The sequence below is a fragment of the Struthio camelus genome, chromosome 1 (assembly GCF_040807025.1).
Source record: "Struthio camelus isolate bStrCam1 chromosome 1, bStrCam1.hap1, whole genome shotgun sequence".
Lineage (NCBI taxonomy): Eukaryota > Metazoa > Chordata > Aves > Struthioniformes > Struthionidae > Struthio > Struthio camelus.
The window spans coordinates 41,987,560-42,002,364 of NC_090942.1; the positions used below are offsets into that span (position 1 = coordinate 41,987,560).

Below are 14,805 nucleotides of genomic sequence, written 5' to 3' on the forward strand. Positions count from 1 at the left end.
AATAACTGAAGGGGTTCATAAAGGGTGCAACTGGCTGCAGTGGAACGGAGCGTATGAACACGTCCACGTGCTCACAGGACACGCAAAGGGACCTGAGGCACGTGAAGCATGACAGACGCTCTGGTGTAAGGAAGGGCTCTCCAGCTTAGCTGCATGAGAACTACGACCTGACTGCTAGTTTCTTTCTCCTGTAAAGTGGGCAATGGGATATTGAAAGTAATAAAAGAGCTCAGGATGTTTACAAAGTTTTACAAAACAAAACAAAACTCCACCTGCGCTGGCATTTAGTATGCATAAGATTGGGAATGGATTACAGGTTTTAATGGGTAATAAGATTAGCTGGACATTTTTTTAAAACTGTATTTTAAAATAAACTGTAATGGAAAAAAAAAACCCTTAGCTTGCCCACTACTTGTGTTTTTCAGTGAAAAGGTGCTGAACTACTAGATAAAATATGATCTAGATGTGGAAACATCCTAATATAATCTGGGATTTCCACACATGCTTGTCCCCCACCCCCAACTTCTTATCACCAATTGACTCTAATTAACTAGTTTAAAGTGTAATTACTCAGTGAAAGAAACACACAGCAATATATCTATGTTCTGCACTTCCCTACTAGCAACATGTCATTATTGAACTTGTGGAATTGAAATGGCCCATGGCTGAAAAAAAAAAAAAAAACCTTCAAGAGGCTGTGTTTAAAAACACTGCAGAGGAAAAAAAAAAACTTTGTAAAGGAATCCAAGTATGCTTTAACTAAAACTTGCTAGTGGAGAATAAACACATTTATTTTCCTTCTTATATTGCTGCTTAAATGGGAAGAAAGGAATGAATGGAAGAAAAAGACACATCAGTTTCGTGAGGCTGTAGACATGGATAAATATGAAAACAGAACATCTGGGGAAAATCACACATTTCTGGCATCTAATTTTGAAATGTAAAATATCATTTAATTCTCATGTAAGTGTAGATATTTTTAATCCTAAAACTTTGGATTGGCTTTGAGTAAAAAAAAAGGTGTTATGGTTTATTAGGATAGTGTTGAATAGGATTAAAAGGATTGAAATTAAAAAAAGAAGAAAATTCCACGGCAAAGGATGGTGATGGTACTATTTCGAAGAACAGGAGCAATGAGAATCAACAGATGGTCAGTGTGACCTGGTTTAGGTGCCTACATGGTACATAGGCAACCCCCTCTAGGTGCCTTCTCAGATGTTCCTTCCAACTCGAGAGGCTACTGAAAAGCGGGAGGGGAAGATAAAAGAAAAAGATGGGAGGAGAAGAAGAGAAAGATCCAGAGTACTAGAGATCCTGTCTGTGCTGTGGTGAACTTCCAGTTTCTCATTATATAGGACTTCATCCACAGCATAATGTAGCACCATGCCTTTTCCTTTTATGTCTGTTCTTTTACAAATGGGAAAATGAAATTTGTCCAGGATGTAGGTGTATCTAGTCATCTGGCCATCGCCATCTTTAACTGGAAGCTAAACATATAAATACTGCTTAATGTCACTGGACTTTAGGAAGCAAGGTTATTTATACAGGCAGCCTGAGGAGGGTTAGGTTGTACTGTGAAGGAGCAGAGGAGAACTGTGGAAGGCAAACTCCATTTCTTGGTATCTTTAAGTCAGCACAAATCACTGCCTGTCAGCCTGTTTTACAATCCAGTGTTTTGGCTGTTTAGGCTTTTTATTGGAAAGTCTTTCTCTTAGCGTTTTTTTTTTTTTTTAGTAGCAATTTTTAAACTCAACAGAAGGTGTATGCTCCAGTGCCATATGTTAAACCTGACATGTTACTGAAAACGTATTCTGAAAAAAAGTAAATAAATAAAGGGTAGGCTCACTGTCCTAATCCACTGCCTTTGGCCTACTTGCAAGCCTCAAGGGGTGAGAATGGTCCCTGTTGGGCAGTGACCCTTCTTTAGGGATTTAGTAAAAACCTGCAAAGCCAACAGACCACAGGCTGCTAATTTTCTCTATGCTTCTCTGAATGCAAGAACCTGTTGTAGCTTGGAAACAGTCGTCCCCCAGCTACCCCTTTGGTCCCAGGGACAGTTGGAAGGTACAGTGCCTAAAAGCTGGGATTATGGGAAGTGAGTATCTTACAATACTTTGGGGAGTCTTTGGCGGGGGGGATATCAAAATCCATCTGCCGTTCAAAAAACCCAAAACCTTACTAATGTGTTCTTGACCAAAATGTTAGTAGGCTGTGTACTCTCTTTTACATCTTAAATGTAAGGGATTAAGAGGTATGGGTATCACCGAAGTATGCAAGGAAAATCCAATTAAGACCACAGAAATGCCTGATCATGGCTGTACCATGGAAGCAAAGGGTCTGTGGAGCTGACTGATGTGGGCTGGCTCAAGGGTCACTGGCTGATGTAGGCTTACTAGCTCTTTTTCCCCTGTAATTCTTCCTTGTATAGATTCCATGGGGGTGCAGTTGTTCCTGGCCTTTGCGTAGAAGGACATTTTCTGAGCCTTTTACCGCATTTTTTTTTTTTTGGTGTGAGGTCTGTAAGATAAAGTCTGTTGGTAACTCTTTGATATACCCAGATGAATGAGGAATGGATCAATCAGGTCAAAAAGCAGAAAAAGTTAGGCAGCCTCTGAAAGCTGTAATGTGCTGATCCTCTGTTTGGATGAACAGTACCCAGCTGCATGATATACAATAAGGTTGCTCATCTACAGAGCTTTTCTGCCAAGATTGTAAAGTGCCAGTGTGACTACTGAGTGGTTTGTGTGCAATCTTAACATAACGTAAAACTGCAGCTTTACTGGGGTCCCTCATCAGCTCTTTGCTGGCTGCAGTATATGCTGGTATAGAATTGGAAACTGTATTCTCTGAAGTTTATCTATGTTTCTTCTGACACTTGTCTAGGGAGGGCCATCTCTGTAGCAATTCAGTTAAGGTGAGACATGCTTTTTTATTTCGTACAACTGAAATCCCATCCTATAAGATCATAAAATGTGATTGCATACAAGATGTTGATGGCCTAGGGGAAGTTTTGAACAACTGGGAGTCATTATCAGGATTTTGCTGCAAAAATGATCCATGATTTGATGTCTTTTCCAACAGTATTTGCAGAAAGACCAAAGGAATTGCAGGCTTCAGCGGCACTACCCATGAAATCCATGTGTACACTTATAACTGTGGGCAAATGAACAGCCAAGAATTTTTCTCCAAATTTGCATAGAGCATTTCTTGGAAGCCTCATGTCTTTGTGACCTAACACAATTTCTCTTCAAAATGGCTATTTATACCAATCTGTACACAGGACTGTTTTCAGAGAATAGCATTTGAGAACAAAATGAGAAGTTAACACCTCCCTTGATCTGTATGTATCTGGTCAAGCTACATTTTAGAAACACATGATTACTAATACGAAGAAGAGGTTAATCTAGTAATGTGCAGTTTTAGGATGACAGTCGAGTCCAGGCACATAAGTTTAACATAAGACTTAGCAGCACCTTCCTGTAATAAATCTTCAGATTAACAAGAATTCCAATGAGGGCTGCAAACCTCTCGACGCCTTGTTTGAGTAATTGGACCAATGTCAGAGGCGAATATAAACAACCCTAACTCCCTTCACTTGTGCCTTGCTCTGGCATTTTGCCTGTTTATGCTATTTTAACCTGGCTTTATAAGGAATTAGCCTCACAGCTGCTTACCAGCATGCACCTTACGTCTTTTACATACCCTCTCTGATACGGGCCCTTCAGTTTATAGATTCATGTCGTCAAAGCTGAGTTGTGTGACTGCCTCCCTCAGCTGGCTTTGGAAGATCTCAGCCCAGACAGTTACGTATTCGTTATTTGAATAGCAAGTTGGCCAGGATGATGTCGTGCTGTTATACGCAACTGCACATTTCTCTTCAAATGTGGCAGAATTGGTTAGCTACCAAGCATGGCTCAACTGCCTGACACAGAATTCCCCACTTTTCTGAGAAGGTTTCACCAAAACGTTCATCAGTAAAACTTGTAACTACTTCCTTGAGCTCACTGTATTTAATTAAAAATGTTCCTAAAACATGATTTAATAAAAATGTTTATAAATGACAGTCAAACTGTTCCAGTTTATCACAGTCTACTTCTATACATCATTGCCTGAATGTCTCCCTAGTCTGCTGACGGGAACAAACATAAAGACCATTGCAGAAAGAGATAAACACTGCCTTTTCTACTAACGCCTGATACTGACAGCCTGCATACAAAATCTTAAAAGCACTCAGGCACATCTTTTGTGCCCACTTTTAAGGGGTTTAATGAAACATATAGAAACTGACATTTTTAAACCCGTAGCTCTGGAAGTTATTTTGTAGTGTCAGTTTGTTTCTTTTTTTTTTTTCCAAATCACATAGCAATAGTTTTCTACTTTTCCGCCTCAAACTTCAGTCAACAAATAATGAAGGCTATTTTCAGATAATAAAATGTTTCTGTTCTTTGCCCTATTATAACAGGTGGGTAGCTGAATAAAACTGCAGTGAATATGTGGGAGTGATAGTTACGGGGCAAAGTCTTACTCCTTCTAGGACATACAACCACAATTAGCAAGTGTATCACATACTTATGCTTAAGACTGCTTCAGATTACAAGCTATTGTTAAACTGTGCTGCAAGATTAAAAAAAGGCTCAGATCATCCCAGGGAGAGCAGACTTATATATATTCCTGACTTAAACTGATTTGAGTGTCAGTAAATGATCACTCGTGTTCTGCAACTGCATGCAAAGGCAGATAAAAGATGTAGTAGGTTCAGGGGAAATAGAAATCAAGCATTCCTTCAGAAAATAAAATGGCCAGTCCATCCCATTGCACGATCCTGTGCACATTTGCCTTGCTTTTGAAAGAAGTGTAGGACCTTTCTGTTGTTTTTGTTTTGTCCTCCTCCCTACGGAAAATAAGGCCCTGATCCTGCAAATCATTATGTACGCGTTTAACTTGACATACAGCATGTATTCCCATAGACTCCGTAGGACTAAATGCCGTGGATAAACACATCTGTAGCTGTTTACAAGACTGGAGCTAAAGAGCTTCGAAAAAGAAAATGAATGGAGATAGTTTTTGAAGTATGTAAGCAAAATAAGAGGAACAGGGATGCTTTGAGACATTGATCTAGATCCCTGCTGCGTTGACTGATTCTGCGTCTCTGCAGTCCCTATGGGCACATGGGTTGGCAGTGGGATGGTGGGGTGGGGGACAGGTTGGAGAAGCTCAGATTCAGTAATTCAGTTTTCCGCTTGGGGGTTTGCTCCCAGGTACGCTTAAGCCACGTGTCGGAGGTACTACCCTGGAGAGCATTTAGCACGCCTTCCAGTCCCTCCCGACTGAGAAGCGGGGTTCAGACCCGGCTGGAGGGTGAGGGGGAAGGCTGTCCCGGGGCTGCTGCATAACGGCGCGGTGATTTCTGGAGGTCCCAGCCAACACTTACAGAGTGATTTCTCTCCCCCATATTAATCCTACCGATTTAAGCATGGGCACTCATCCCTTTTTTTTCGGCTCCATCCCCGCGTTAGTATGACAGTCTCCCAAACGCGCAGTCGAGCCGCTCCTTATTAATGAAGTCCACGTAAATACGACACCGTGCCAGCGCTCAGTAATTTATGTGGCGAGCACGCTCGCGTGTGTCAGTGACCCCAGGAAACCCTCCGGCTCGGGGGCTTGCAGCGAGGCACCCGCCACGGCTCCCGCTGCAGCCCGGTCCCTGCCCTCCTCCGCCCGGGGGCGGGGGGGGGGGGCTCCGGCCGCGGCTCCCCGCCGGCGCTGCGCGTGTCGCCGCGCAGAGAAGCGTCGCCCCGTCCCGCGTCCCGCGTCTCGCCCTCCCCTGCCGCCATCCCGCCCGCCCGCTCCCCCGGGGGCGCCGCCGGCAGCAGCCGCGGAAGCCGCCGGGCGGCGGGGCTTGTCCGCCCGCCCGCCCGCCTCGCCCCCTTCCCGCTCCGCTCCGCTCCCCGGTGCCTATATATAGCTGCCTCTGCCCGAGCCAGCCGGGAGAGCGCTCTGTACCTGCAGGAGAAAGAAAAGAAGAAATAAAAGAGGGAGACGCCAGGAGTGAGTGACTTTCCGGAGCCAGCCCCGCGAGGCGCCGGCGGCGGCGGAGGAGGAGGAGGAGGAGGAAGAGGAGGGCGCGGCACCGCCGCCCCGGGTGCCCGGGAGCCGGGTCGCCCCCGCCCGCCCTGCGGGGCGCGCATGGCGCGGGCGCAGCCGGGGCCGGGCGCGGACCCCGAGCCCCGCGGCGGCGGCGGGCGGGGGGCGGAGAGCTCCCCGCGGGCGCGGGGGGGCGGCGGCGGCGGCGCAGCCCTCCCCCTCGGCGGCATGTGCTGAAGTGCCCCGCAGCAGCCGCCCAAGTTGCCGCACGGCGTTTACCGGGTCGGGTCGGGCGGCGGGAGCGCCCCCGCCGCCCCTCCGCGGGGGGCGACCCCGGCGGGCAGCGCCATGAGGCCGTGCGGGGAGTGAGGGGCGGCGCGGGGGCCTCGCATGCCTTCGGGGCGCCCTCGGGGGGCGGCGGCCCCGCGGGAGGCGGGGGCGGCGCTGCCGTGATGGCCCTGGCGGAGAAGCGGCAGAAGCGCTCATCCTTCACCCCCATGATGATCGAGGAGGACGCCGCCTTGCGGAACGGCAGCCGGGGGCTGCCGCCGGGCCCGTGGGCGGACGCGGCGGCGGCGGCGGCGGCCAGACCGCGCACCACGGAGCGGCACATCACGGTGCACAAGCGGCTGGTGCTGGGCTTCGCCGTCTCCATCGTGGCGCTGCTGGCGGTGACCATGGTGGCCGTGCTGCTCAGCGTGCGCTTCGAGGAGTGCAGCGCCGCTGCCGCCGCCGACGGCCCGCCGCCGGCCGGCAGCAACGGGAGCTTACCGGGGCCGGCCCGACAGCCGGGAGCGGGGCAGCCCCCCGGGCGGCCGGCGGAGGAGGAGGCGGCGGCGGCGCGGGGCGGGGAGGAGGCGGCGGCGGAGGAGGAGGAGGAGGAGGAGGAGTGGCAGCGACGGCGGGAGCCGCCGCCCTGGACCCGGCCGCGCCTGCCGCGGCACCTGCGGCCGCTGCACTACAACCTGATGCTGAGCGCCTTCATGGAGAACTTCACCTTCTGCGGGGAGGTGAACGTGCAGCTGGAGGTGCGCAACGCCAGCCGCTACATCGTGCTGCACGCCCACCGCATGCACATCGAGGCCGTGCGGGTGGCCGAGGACAAGCTCGCCGGCGCCGTGCGCGTCGCCAACTTCTTCCTCCACCCGCCCACCCAGGTCTTCGTCGTCGTCCTCAACCGGAGCCTGGAAGTGCAGCGAAGTTACAACCTCAAGATCATCTACAACGCCCTCATCGAGAACGAGCTGCTCGGTTTCTTCCGCAGCTCCTACGTGCTGCACGGCGAGCGGAGGTACCGAGACCGCAGCCACCGCGGGGGCCGCGCCGGGGCTGCCGGCCGGCAGCGCGGCGGGACGGGGCGGCGCTAGGACCCGGCGACGCCGCGGCGGGTCCCGGCGGCGGCGAAGCGGCTTCGCGGCGCGGTGAGGGGCGCGCGGCGGGGGGCGGGGCGGCCCCTGCCTAACGGTCGCCCGGGCGGCGGCGGCGGCGGGGGGCCGTGTGCCGCGGGCCGCCTTGAGTCGCCTCCGGCTCCCCCGTCCTGCCGCCCCCGAGCGGGGGAAGGGGAACGGGGGCTGCGGCGGGTCTGCGGGGGCTCCTGTCAGGGGAGGCTGGCGGCGGCGGGGACAGGCCGGGCGGAGGTTTAGCCTGGCCCGGTGGAGGCGCCGGGCTCGGCGGCGCTTGGGCGGGCTGAAGGTGCGCTGCCGGGGCCGGGCGGGACGGTGAGGGGCGGCCTCCTTCCCGCCGCGGCGGCCAGGGGGCGGTGGGGACCGGGCCCAAGCGTGTGAGGAAGGGCCTGTGCGCGGCGCGGGCTGTGCTGCGGCGTCAACTTTCCAGCTGCTGCCGAGGTGAAACATCCCGCCAGCTGCGTCCGGGTTAAAGCCGCCCCCTTCCCTCGCCGCCGGTCGTGTTTAATGAACGCTCCTGTGCCCAGCTGCGATATGTCGTTGTGTAACACAGCCTCGCGAGGTTAAAATTAATAGTGTTTAGCACAGTGGAACTTTTATGCTATTGTTACTACCTGCGTATTCAAAAAAAAAAAAAAAGTACCGTGATGTGATTTCACACCAAGCAAGTAGGTATATTCCGCTTGCTGCAGTGGAATCGCCGCCGCATATTTGCGCTCTGTGATGGAGCGAACCGGCTCGATTTTCACTGTTCTCACGCAGAACAGGAGTCGATCTTTATTCATTCCTGTAGCTCATGGGTCGTGATCGAGGTCCCTGCTGTGGTAGGCAAGTTACAGAGGTACATTAAATCAACAAAAAAGTTTTCTCCTTTAACCACATTCAGGCTCTGTAATACAGAAGGAGAGATGGGACGGCTTCTTCACGGTTCTGTTGTTGCTTATTATTTTAGTTTAAGCTGTCCTTTCTTGAAACATCCATGTGGTTACAGGTTCTGTCTTTCTCAGTCTTACTATTCTGTGCTTCCTATGAGGCTAAGAGTTTGTAGTTGGAAGAATAAGCCAAAAGAAGCAAGTCAGGCAGAAAAAGAACACTCCCCGACTCAATTAAATCAACAGTCCTCATGTTAAAAGATGCTTTTGTTGCTATGGTTACTGTACGCTCTAAACAGATTGATGTTAGAATCATAAGCAGGATTAAAATTAAATTTGTATGATTTATCATCATAGTGAAATAAAGTGGAGGTTTTGAATAGCGTGGTAGGGAAAGATGTGGATAAAATTCCTTTTGTCATTGAGGACTGAATGACAGAGGTAATCAAGAGTTCTGATCTGTCCATTTTCATACAGGTCTCTAAGAAGATAAAGTATTGATAATACTGGGGATGTAATTCACTCTACAAAAACAACAAACAATTATTCAAGCAGTTATCATTCTTGTCAATTTGAACTTTATATAGTAATAATTAAACTCAGGTGTTGCAGTGACATTTCTCCAAAGTTGCTGTACTGCACTACAATACTGATGCCTCAGCTACGATAGAAAGTTTACGGTCCATTCACTTTTAGAAACATCAAGATAGCTTAAGACACAGGGTGGGAGGCAATAGTAAAATGTGTTACCCAGGACTTCTTGTATAACTTTTCAGCTACAGCTCACTTTCTGTTTCTAATATGCTACTTAATTATATTTATATTGGGTGAGATCCTTACCGAATATAAGGTAGCATTGCTATATTGAAATCAGTGGAATTTCCTCTTTACACCAGCCAAGGGTTTAGTTCACTTACATTCCTTTCAGTAAAATGCTATTTTTAAAACTAGCCAGTGTGTGAATATAGTTTCAGGTGTTTAAAAGAAGTACTGCTTTTTCTTTTGAACTGTCACAGGTTTGGTGATTGACTGTAGTATAAAATAAGTAATACGCATTCTAAACCATGGAACTTCTTTATTCAGAGTGTGTTCCTGCAATGTGGCAATTTGCATTTTGATTAATAATCCGTATATAACGTGGGTAACCATTTGCAGTTGTTAAACACGGACAGTTTCTAGTATGATAGACAGAATGGCTTCTCTCATGCTCTCAGGGACCTTGATGTTCCAGTACAACTGTACTTTAGCTTTTCAACATCTTTGTATTTGATTGAAATCTAGCTACATCACTGTAGTAGTGGTTGCTATAAAATTATCTTAAACATCATTTTTCACTTCTGTTGTACATGAGAAGTGCATAACTCTGGTTAACAGTGAGGCTTCACAAACATAATGCTTTCAGCTTATAATTTTTTTCATAAGCTGAAATGTTCATCCATTTTCTGTGTTCTTCATAGGTGAAAGCCGTGTATCAATCTGAAATGTTCCTAGTGACATGAAAGTATTTATTTTCGTACAGAAATCTTTGCACTTTTAATTGAAAGGTAAAATGCAAGTGATATGCTACAAACTTATTTTGTGTCACATGCCGAAATTTACTGGCAATTACCAACAGCATTTAATAGAGAGCTTTTGTAGAGTGCCATAGTATCCATACATAATTTAAATGATCATCAAACTTTGGCATAAATGAAAAGAACAAAAATTTCTTACATCATTCAGGCAAAACAAACAGACAGATTTTTCCATCTTAACAACTAAGATGTCAAAATAGACAAGTTGTTGAGGAAACACATGTCTCCCTTTAATAGATGAGATGGAATTAAAGTACCTGCAAATTACTGCCGTGGGTATGCTGAAAAGACAGGCTGCAAGGCTGTCATTCCCAGAAGTACAACTTCTTACGGTGATATTTTTGGGAAATGGAGATAAAAATGTCAGTGCCCAGAGAGAGATGTGGAGAGATGGATGAAATACTCAGCCTGCTCTTTAGTTTTGGCATGGTATAGAAATTGTGCTTGGTTTTTTTCCCCTAAAACAGAAAGAAATAGATAAACATACACTCTCCCCCCCGCCCCAACATGCATAACAGTCTAGTGTTTGGGAAGCACATTTTAACTTTTTTTTTCTTTATAGTACAACAAGCAAATTCATATTTGATAGTAAGACACAGGTTATAAATATTACTGTTACTGGTAGTTTGATGTATTTTTAGTATGAAATATTGACTGCCTAGTGTTAGCCCAGTTGTTACGTCTACGCGGGTGTATACATCTGTCTGTGTGTATACAGAAGATGCAAAGTTTGTCAATTTTTATTAGTCTAGTGAAGAGATTGTTTCGATTGCCTAACACACAACAAATATTAAAAGAACACTGATAGGACCTCCAAGAAGTGAAAAACAATACTTCCTTATTTAGATTGTCAGGACATATACAGTATTCCCTAAGTGCATATTTACATGTGTATTTGAGCTTATTAAAATTGCTAATTGCAGAGGCAAGTTCATCGTTCTTGCTTTATTAATAACAGGCCAGTACCGTTTTCCATGCTTGCTTGAAGTCCCTGTTGATGTCTGTAGCTACTGATGTCTGATGCTATTTTGAGTGTGCTCAGAATGCAGAATCAGGCCCACTAGTAATACTTAGCATATAAATTAAGATGCCTTGCTCCATTTAATAGGCCAATTCAGCTTTGTTGCAGTAGTGCAAATCCACTGCTAATAATGGAATTTTGATGGGCTAATGCTGGAATATCTGAGAGCAACATTTTCCTGTGTATTTAGCAACCTTGTGATTTTACTAATCCATGTTTTATGATGAGACAGGAAAAACGCAATATACTGAATTTCTTAAACAATTACTAGCCAATTAAAGTTTTTTTTTTTTTGATGAAAGACCAATGGTAAAAGCTGCAGCAGTGTAAAAATTTCCAAGTTTTTAAAAGATTAGCCTTATGAAACGTGATCATTTCACTAGGAAACATTTCTAGTAAGACAAAAGTATTGTAACATTTCCAGATGTTTATTTCTTCATTGCTTTTATAAAATATTGCAATAAAATATCCATAAAATCCAAACAAGTTTTAGAAAAAGTTAGACAGATATTTTGTTTTCCTTATAGGTTACCTTTTTTTTTTTTCTTCTCTTTCCCTCCTCCTCCTTCAGCATCATATCGGAGTATCATATTGCAGAATAACATTTACAGAGGGATTTACAATGGATGCCATTATTTTCATTATATCAAATATAGCTATCCCTCCTCTTCCCCCAAAAGAAAAAGAGATGATTAGTCAACCTCTAAAATTCTGACAAATGCTTACCTGGTATCTGAAATTATTTGGGTATTACCACTGATGGAACCTTGACAAATGAGATGTGAATCAACACTACTCAAACTACTCAAACAACCTACATACGTGCTACTTTTCCAGTTATGTTGTTGGATCATAGTTGCTTTCTTCCAGAAAATATTCCCATCTATCCTGCAATTCTGCCTTTTATGTGTAACTTTTTCCTGTGAAGAGCTTGTCACACATGGGCTTTCTCCAAATGTGTAAATATAAGTCTTTACCTACAAAGGTCCATTTACTTTATCTTGATTAACATCTATTTAGTTCCAAAGAAAACAGTTACACAATAAAAATTGCCAAAATAAGAGCTTCCCATTCTATATAATGACATAATAAATGCCTTTTTCCCCCTCAGAAATCTTTTCGTAATTTGACCCAATTGACTGAGAGCATTGATTTGTCCTCCATAAAATTCATTAGAAAAGAAAAACATGCATAGAAAAAAGAAACTGCTCTGTAGATGTTTAATCAGTAGCTTATATTTGTAATTTTGCAAAGCCTGCAGAATGTTTTTCATTGGATTTCTATAGTAACAATAGCGCTGTAGTGTAGACTCAGATACCTACATGCAACCAATACGCAAATAATCAGGAGTGGAAAATAATGACCCTCTTGAGTACGCTCTATGAAGATAAGTTCTAATGTCCAAGGAAGGGCAAAGTGTGCTGTCAGTGTCTCAGGGAAGAGTGAACTCCCTTCAAGTCATTAAATCCTGATTTTAACTGGAGACTGTGCTTATTTGTTTTACATTGTATTCCTAATATTGGCTAACTTTTTTCACAAATTGATAAACAAAACTCTACTGGTAGAACCTGAATTTTGATACAAGGCAAGGGATTATTTATTTAACATCAGTGCGGTGTCTGCAAATTTGTTGTGAATTTGTAGGCTTTGTGTTGATTGTCTTACAGTACAGGCAGTAAGAATTCACACCAAGAAGAACCACAGTGATAAAATAGTGTTATAGATTGCAGCGTTTAGCATTTTCTTTTTCGTAATCCAAAACAGTCAAACATTGGCTTGCTTGGTATGTCCATGAACCAACTGCTGCATGCAATTAGTAATGCTTTTTGCTTTTTTTTTTTGTTTACTTCTCTTCCAGGTTCCTTGGTGTTACACAATTTTCTCCAACTCATGCCAGAAAAGCCTTTCCGTGCTTTGATGAGCCTATCTACAAGGCCACTTTCAAAATCAGTATCAGGCATCAAGCAACCTACCTATCTTTGTCCAACATGCCAGTTGAAACTTCTGTTTTTGAGGAAGATGGATGGGTTACAGACCACTTTTCACAGACCCCTCTCATGTCCACATATTACCTAGCTTGGGCAGTGTGCAATTTTACGTACCGGGAAACTGTCACCAAGAGTGGAGTTGTTGTAAGTATTTCTAATGTTGGATTAAAACCATTTTGTTATTTTGAAAAGCCTTGCTTTTTGTAAGGAAACATAACTTCAAGAGCTTAGAGTCTTTTTTTGATTAGCATTCCTAAAACTTATAAGTTTTTTTCAGGATAGTGTGTGTTATTTGGGATATTTTTTAAAGGGTTTTTAATCATTAATTGCTTAATAATTAATTATTTTTGATTTGTCTGATACTTTTTGAAACTGTGTAGTAAGTGTGGTTGCCTGGGAAATTTTTAAGCTTTTAAGTTTTTAAATATGCCATTTCACTTCACTTTGATTTTTCTTCTGAAGTTTTCTATTATTTTCCATAAATCCTTTTTCAATACCAATGTTCTATCAAAAGAACACAAAAATACTGGCAGGTTTTCCAGGCTCCTTCCTTCCGTCCTTTGGTATGCTGTGCCTTAGCTCAGGAAGCTGGTAAAGTACTTCATAGCTTCGAGCTTTGGCTTAGGCTCATGACTCTACATTCTACCAACTTCCTGTAGATTTTCGGACTCATAGAAACAGTAACTTTCTGGAGCTGTTAATATGAAATGGTTCCAGGTTGTTAAGCCACGAAAAAAGAGAGAAAATCCTTTATTTATGTCACTTTTGTTTTTGTTTACAAATACCAAGCACAGAACTGTCTAACAAGCCAAAATATACATGAGAAAGGCTGTCGGCTTAATAGAGTATTTCACAGTGTTGTCATCTCGATTTTTCAGGCCAACGTACAGAGAAACCCTCCTTTCTTAGTTCTGAACAACAAAACAGCTAGTTTTGGAAACAGAGGGCTAGGTTGCAGTTTAAGCTGTGCGCCTGAGCAAAGGTGCCTTATGCTTCTGCAAAGGCTTGTAACTTTGTGCTGTGGCCTGGGGGCATAAGGAAGAACTTGAGGCCTCAGTTCCATGGTTGATCAAGGCAGGAAATAAGTCTTCATAATGACTTTAAGTAAGCTAGCCTAAGCACTGAGCTGCTGTATAGGAAGGAGACCCCACCTTGTTTGAGCCAAGTGTTTTCTTGTTCTGCTTTGTGCCAGTGCTCAGCTCTGTAGAGCCACATGATCGGGCTGAAAATTAACCTGAAAAATAAATTAAAATGGTGAAAGTTTTCAGCCGAATAAGAATCTGCCTGAGCGCTAGTGTGGGTTCAAGGCTGCACTGAAGATGGAGGAGGACGGACCCAGGGCAGCCCTTTTCTGTAGCAGCATTCGTTTAGGCCAGGCTGAAGCTGTAAGGAAATCCAAGCCTTGCTTTTTCTTCCTGGAATAGCTGAGTAGGACATTGATGGGCCTTTGACTCTGCTACAGCCCTTTCATATAATGGCTAAGAGATGATGACACAATCCTATGGCCCCACTAAGAGCGGGGAGAAAGCATGGCCGAGAAGTGATTGTGTGAGATGTTTTGCTAGCATAAGGAGGTGGGAGCTGCTGAAGCCAAGTTTGCAGTCCCAGTGTGAGGGGCGGTTAGCTGTGATGCTAAGCTGACTTCATGGCTTACCATTACTGAAGGGGAGCAGCTCCTACTCCTGCTCCTGACTGGGTCATACTGTTCCTTCCTGTGCAGTAGCTCTGGGGCTAACTGGGCTCTTTGCTGAGCTGACTTTGCTCAGTGTCTTGAAAAACAAAACCTTTCTGTTTTTGCCAGGTTGTTTCTCTGTCAGTTCAGTGAGTTTAGAAAAGGATCCTACAAGTGCCAGTGCTATTAAG

At 45.1% G+C, this 14,805-nt stretch overlaps 1 protein-coding gene across 1 annotated transcript in view; it reads left to right on the plus strand.

The window, feature by feature from the left end:
- Nucleotides 1-6,504: 6,504 nt before the first annotated feature.
- Nucleotides 6,505-14,805, plus strand: part of TRHDE (thyrotropin releasing hormone degrading enzyme) — a 225,609-nt gene continuing 217,308 nt past the window's right edge. The window contains exons 1-2 of the mRNA XM_068935803.1: nucleotides 6,505-7,375; nucleotides 12,813-13,086. Coding sequence (XP_068791904.1) covers nucleotides 6,537-7,375; nucleotides 12,813-13,086 — 1,113 coding nt within the window. The 5' untranslated portion in view covers nucleotides 6,505-6,536. The remainder of the gene's footprint in view (nucleotides 7,376-12,812; nucleotides 13,087-14,805) is intronic.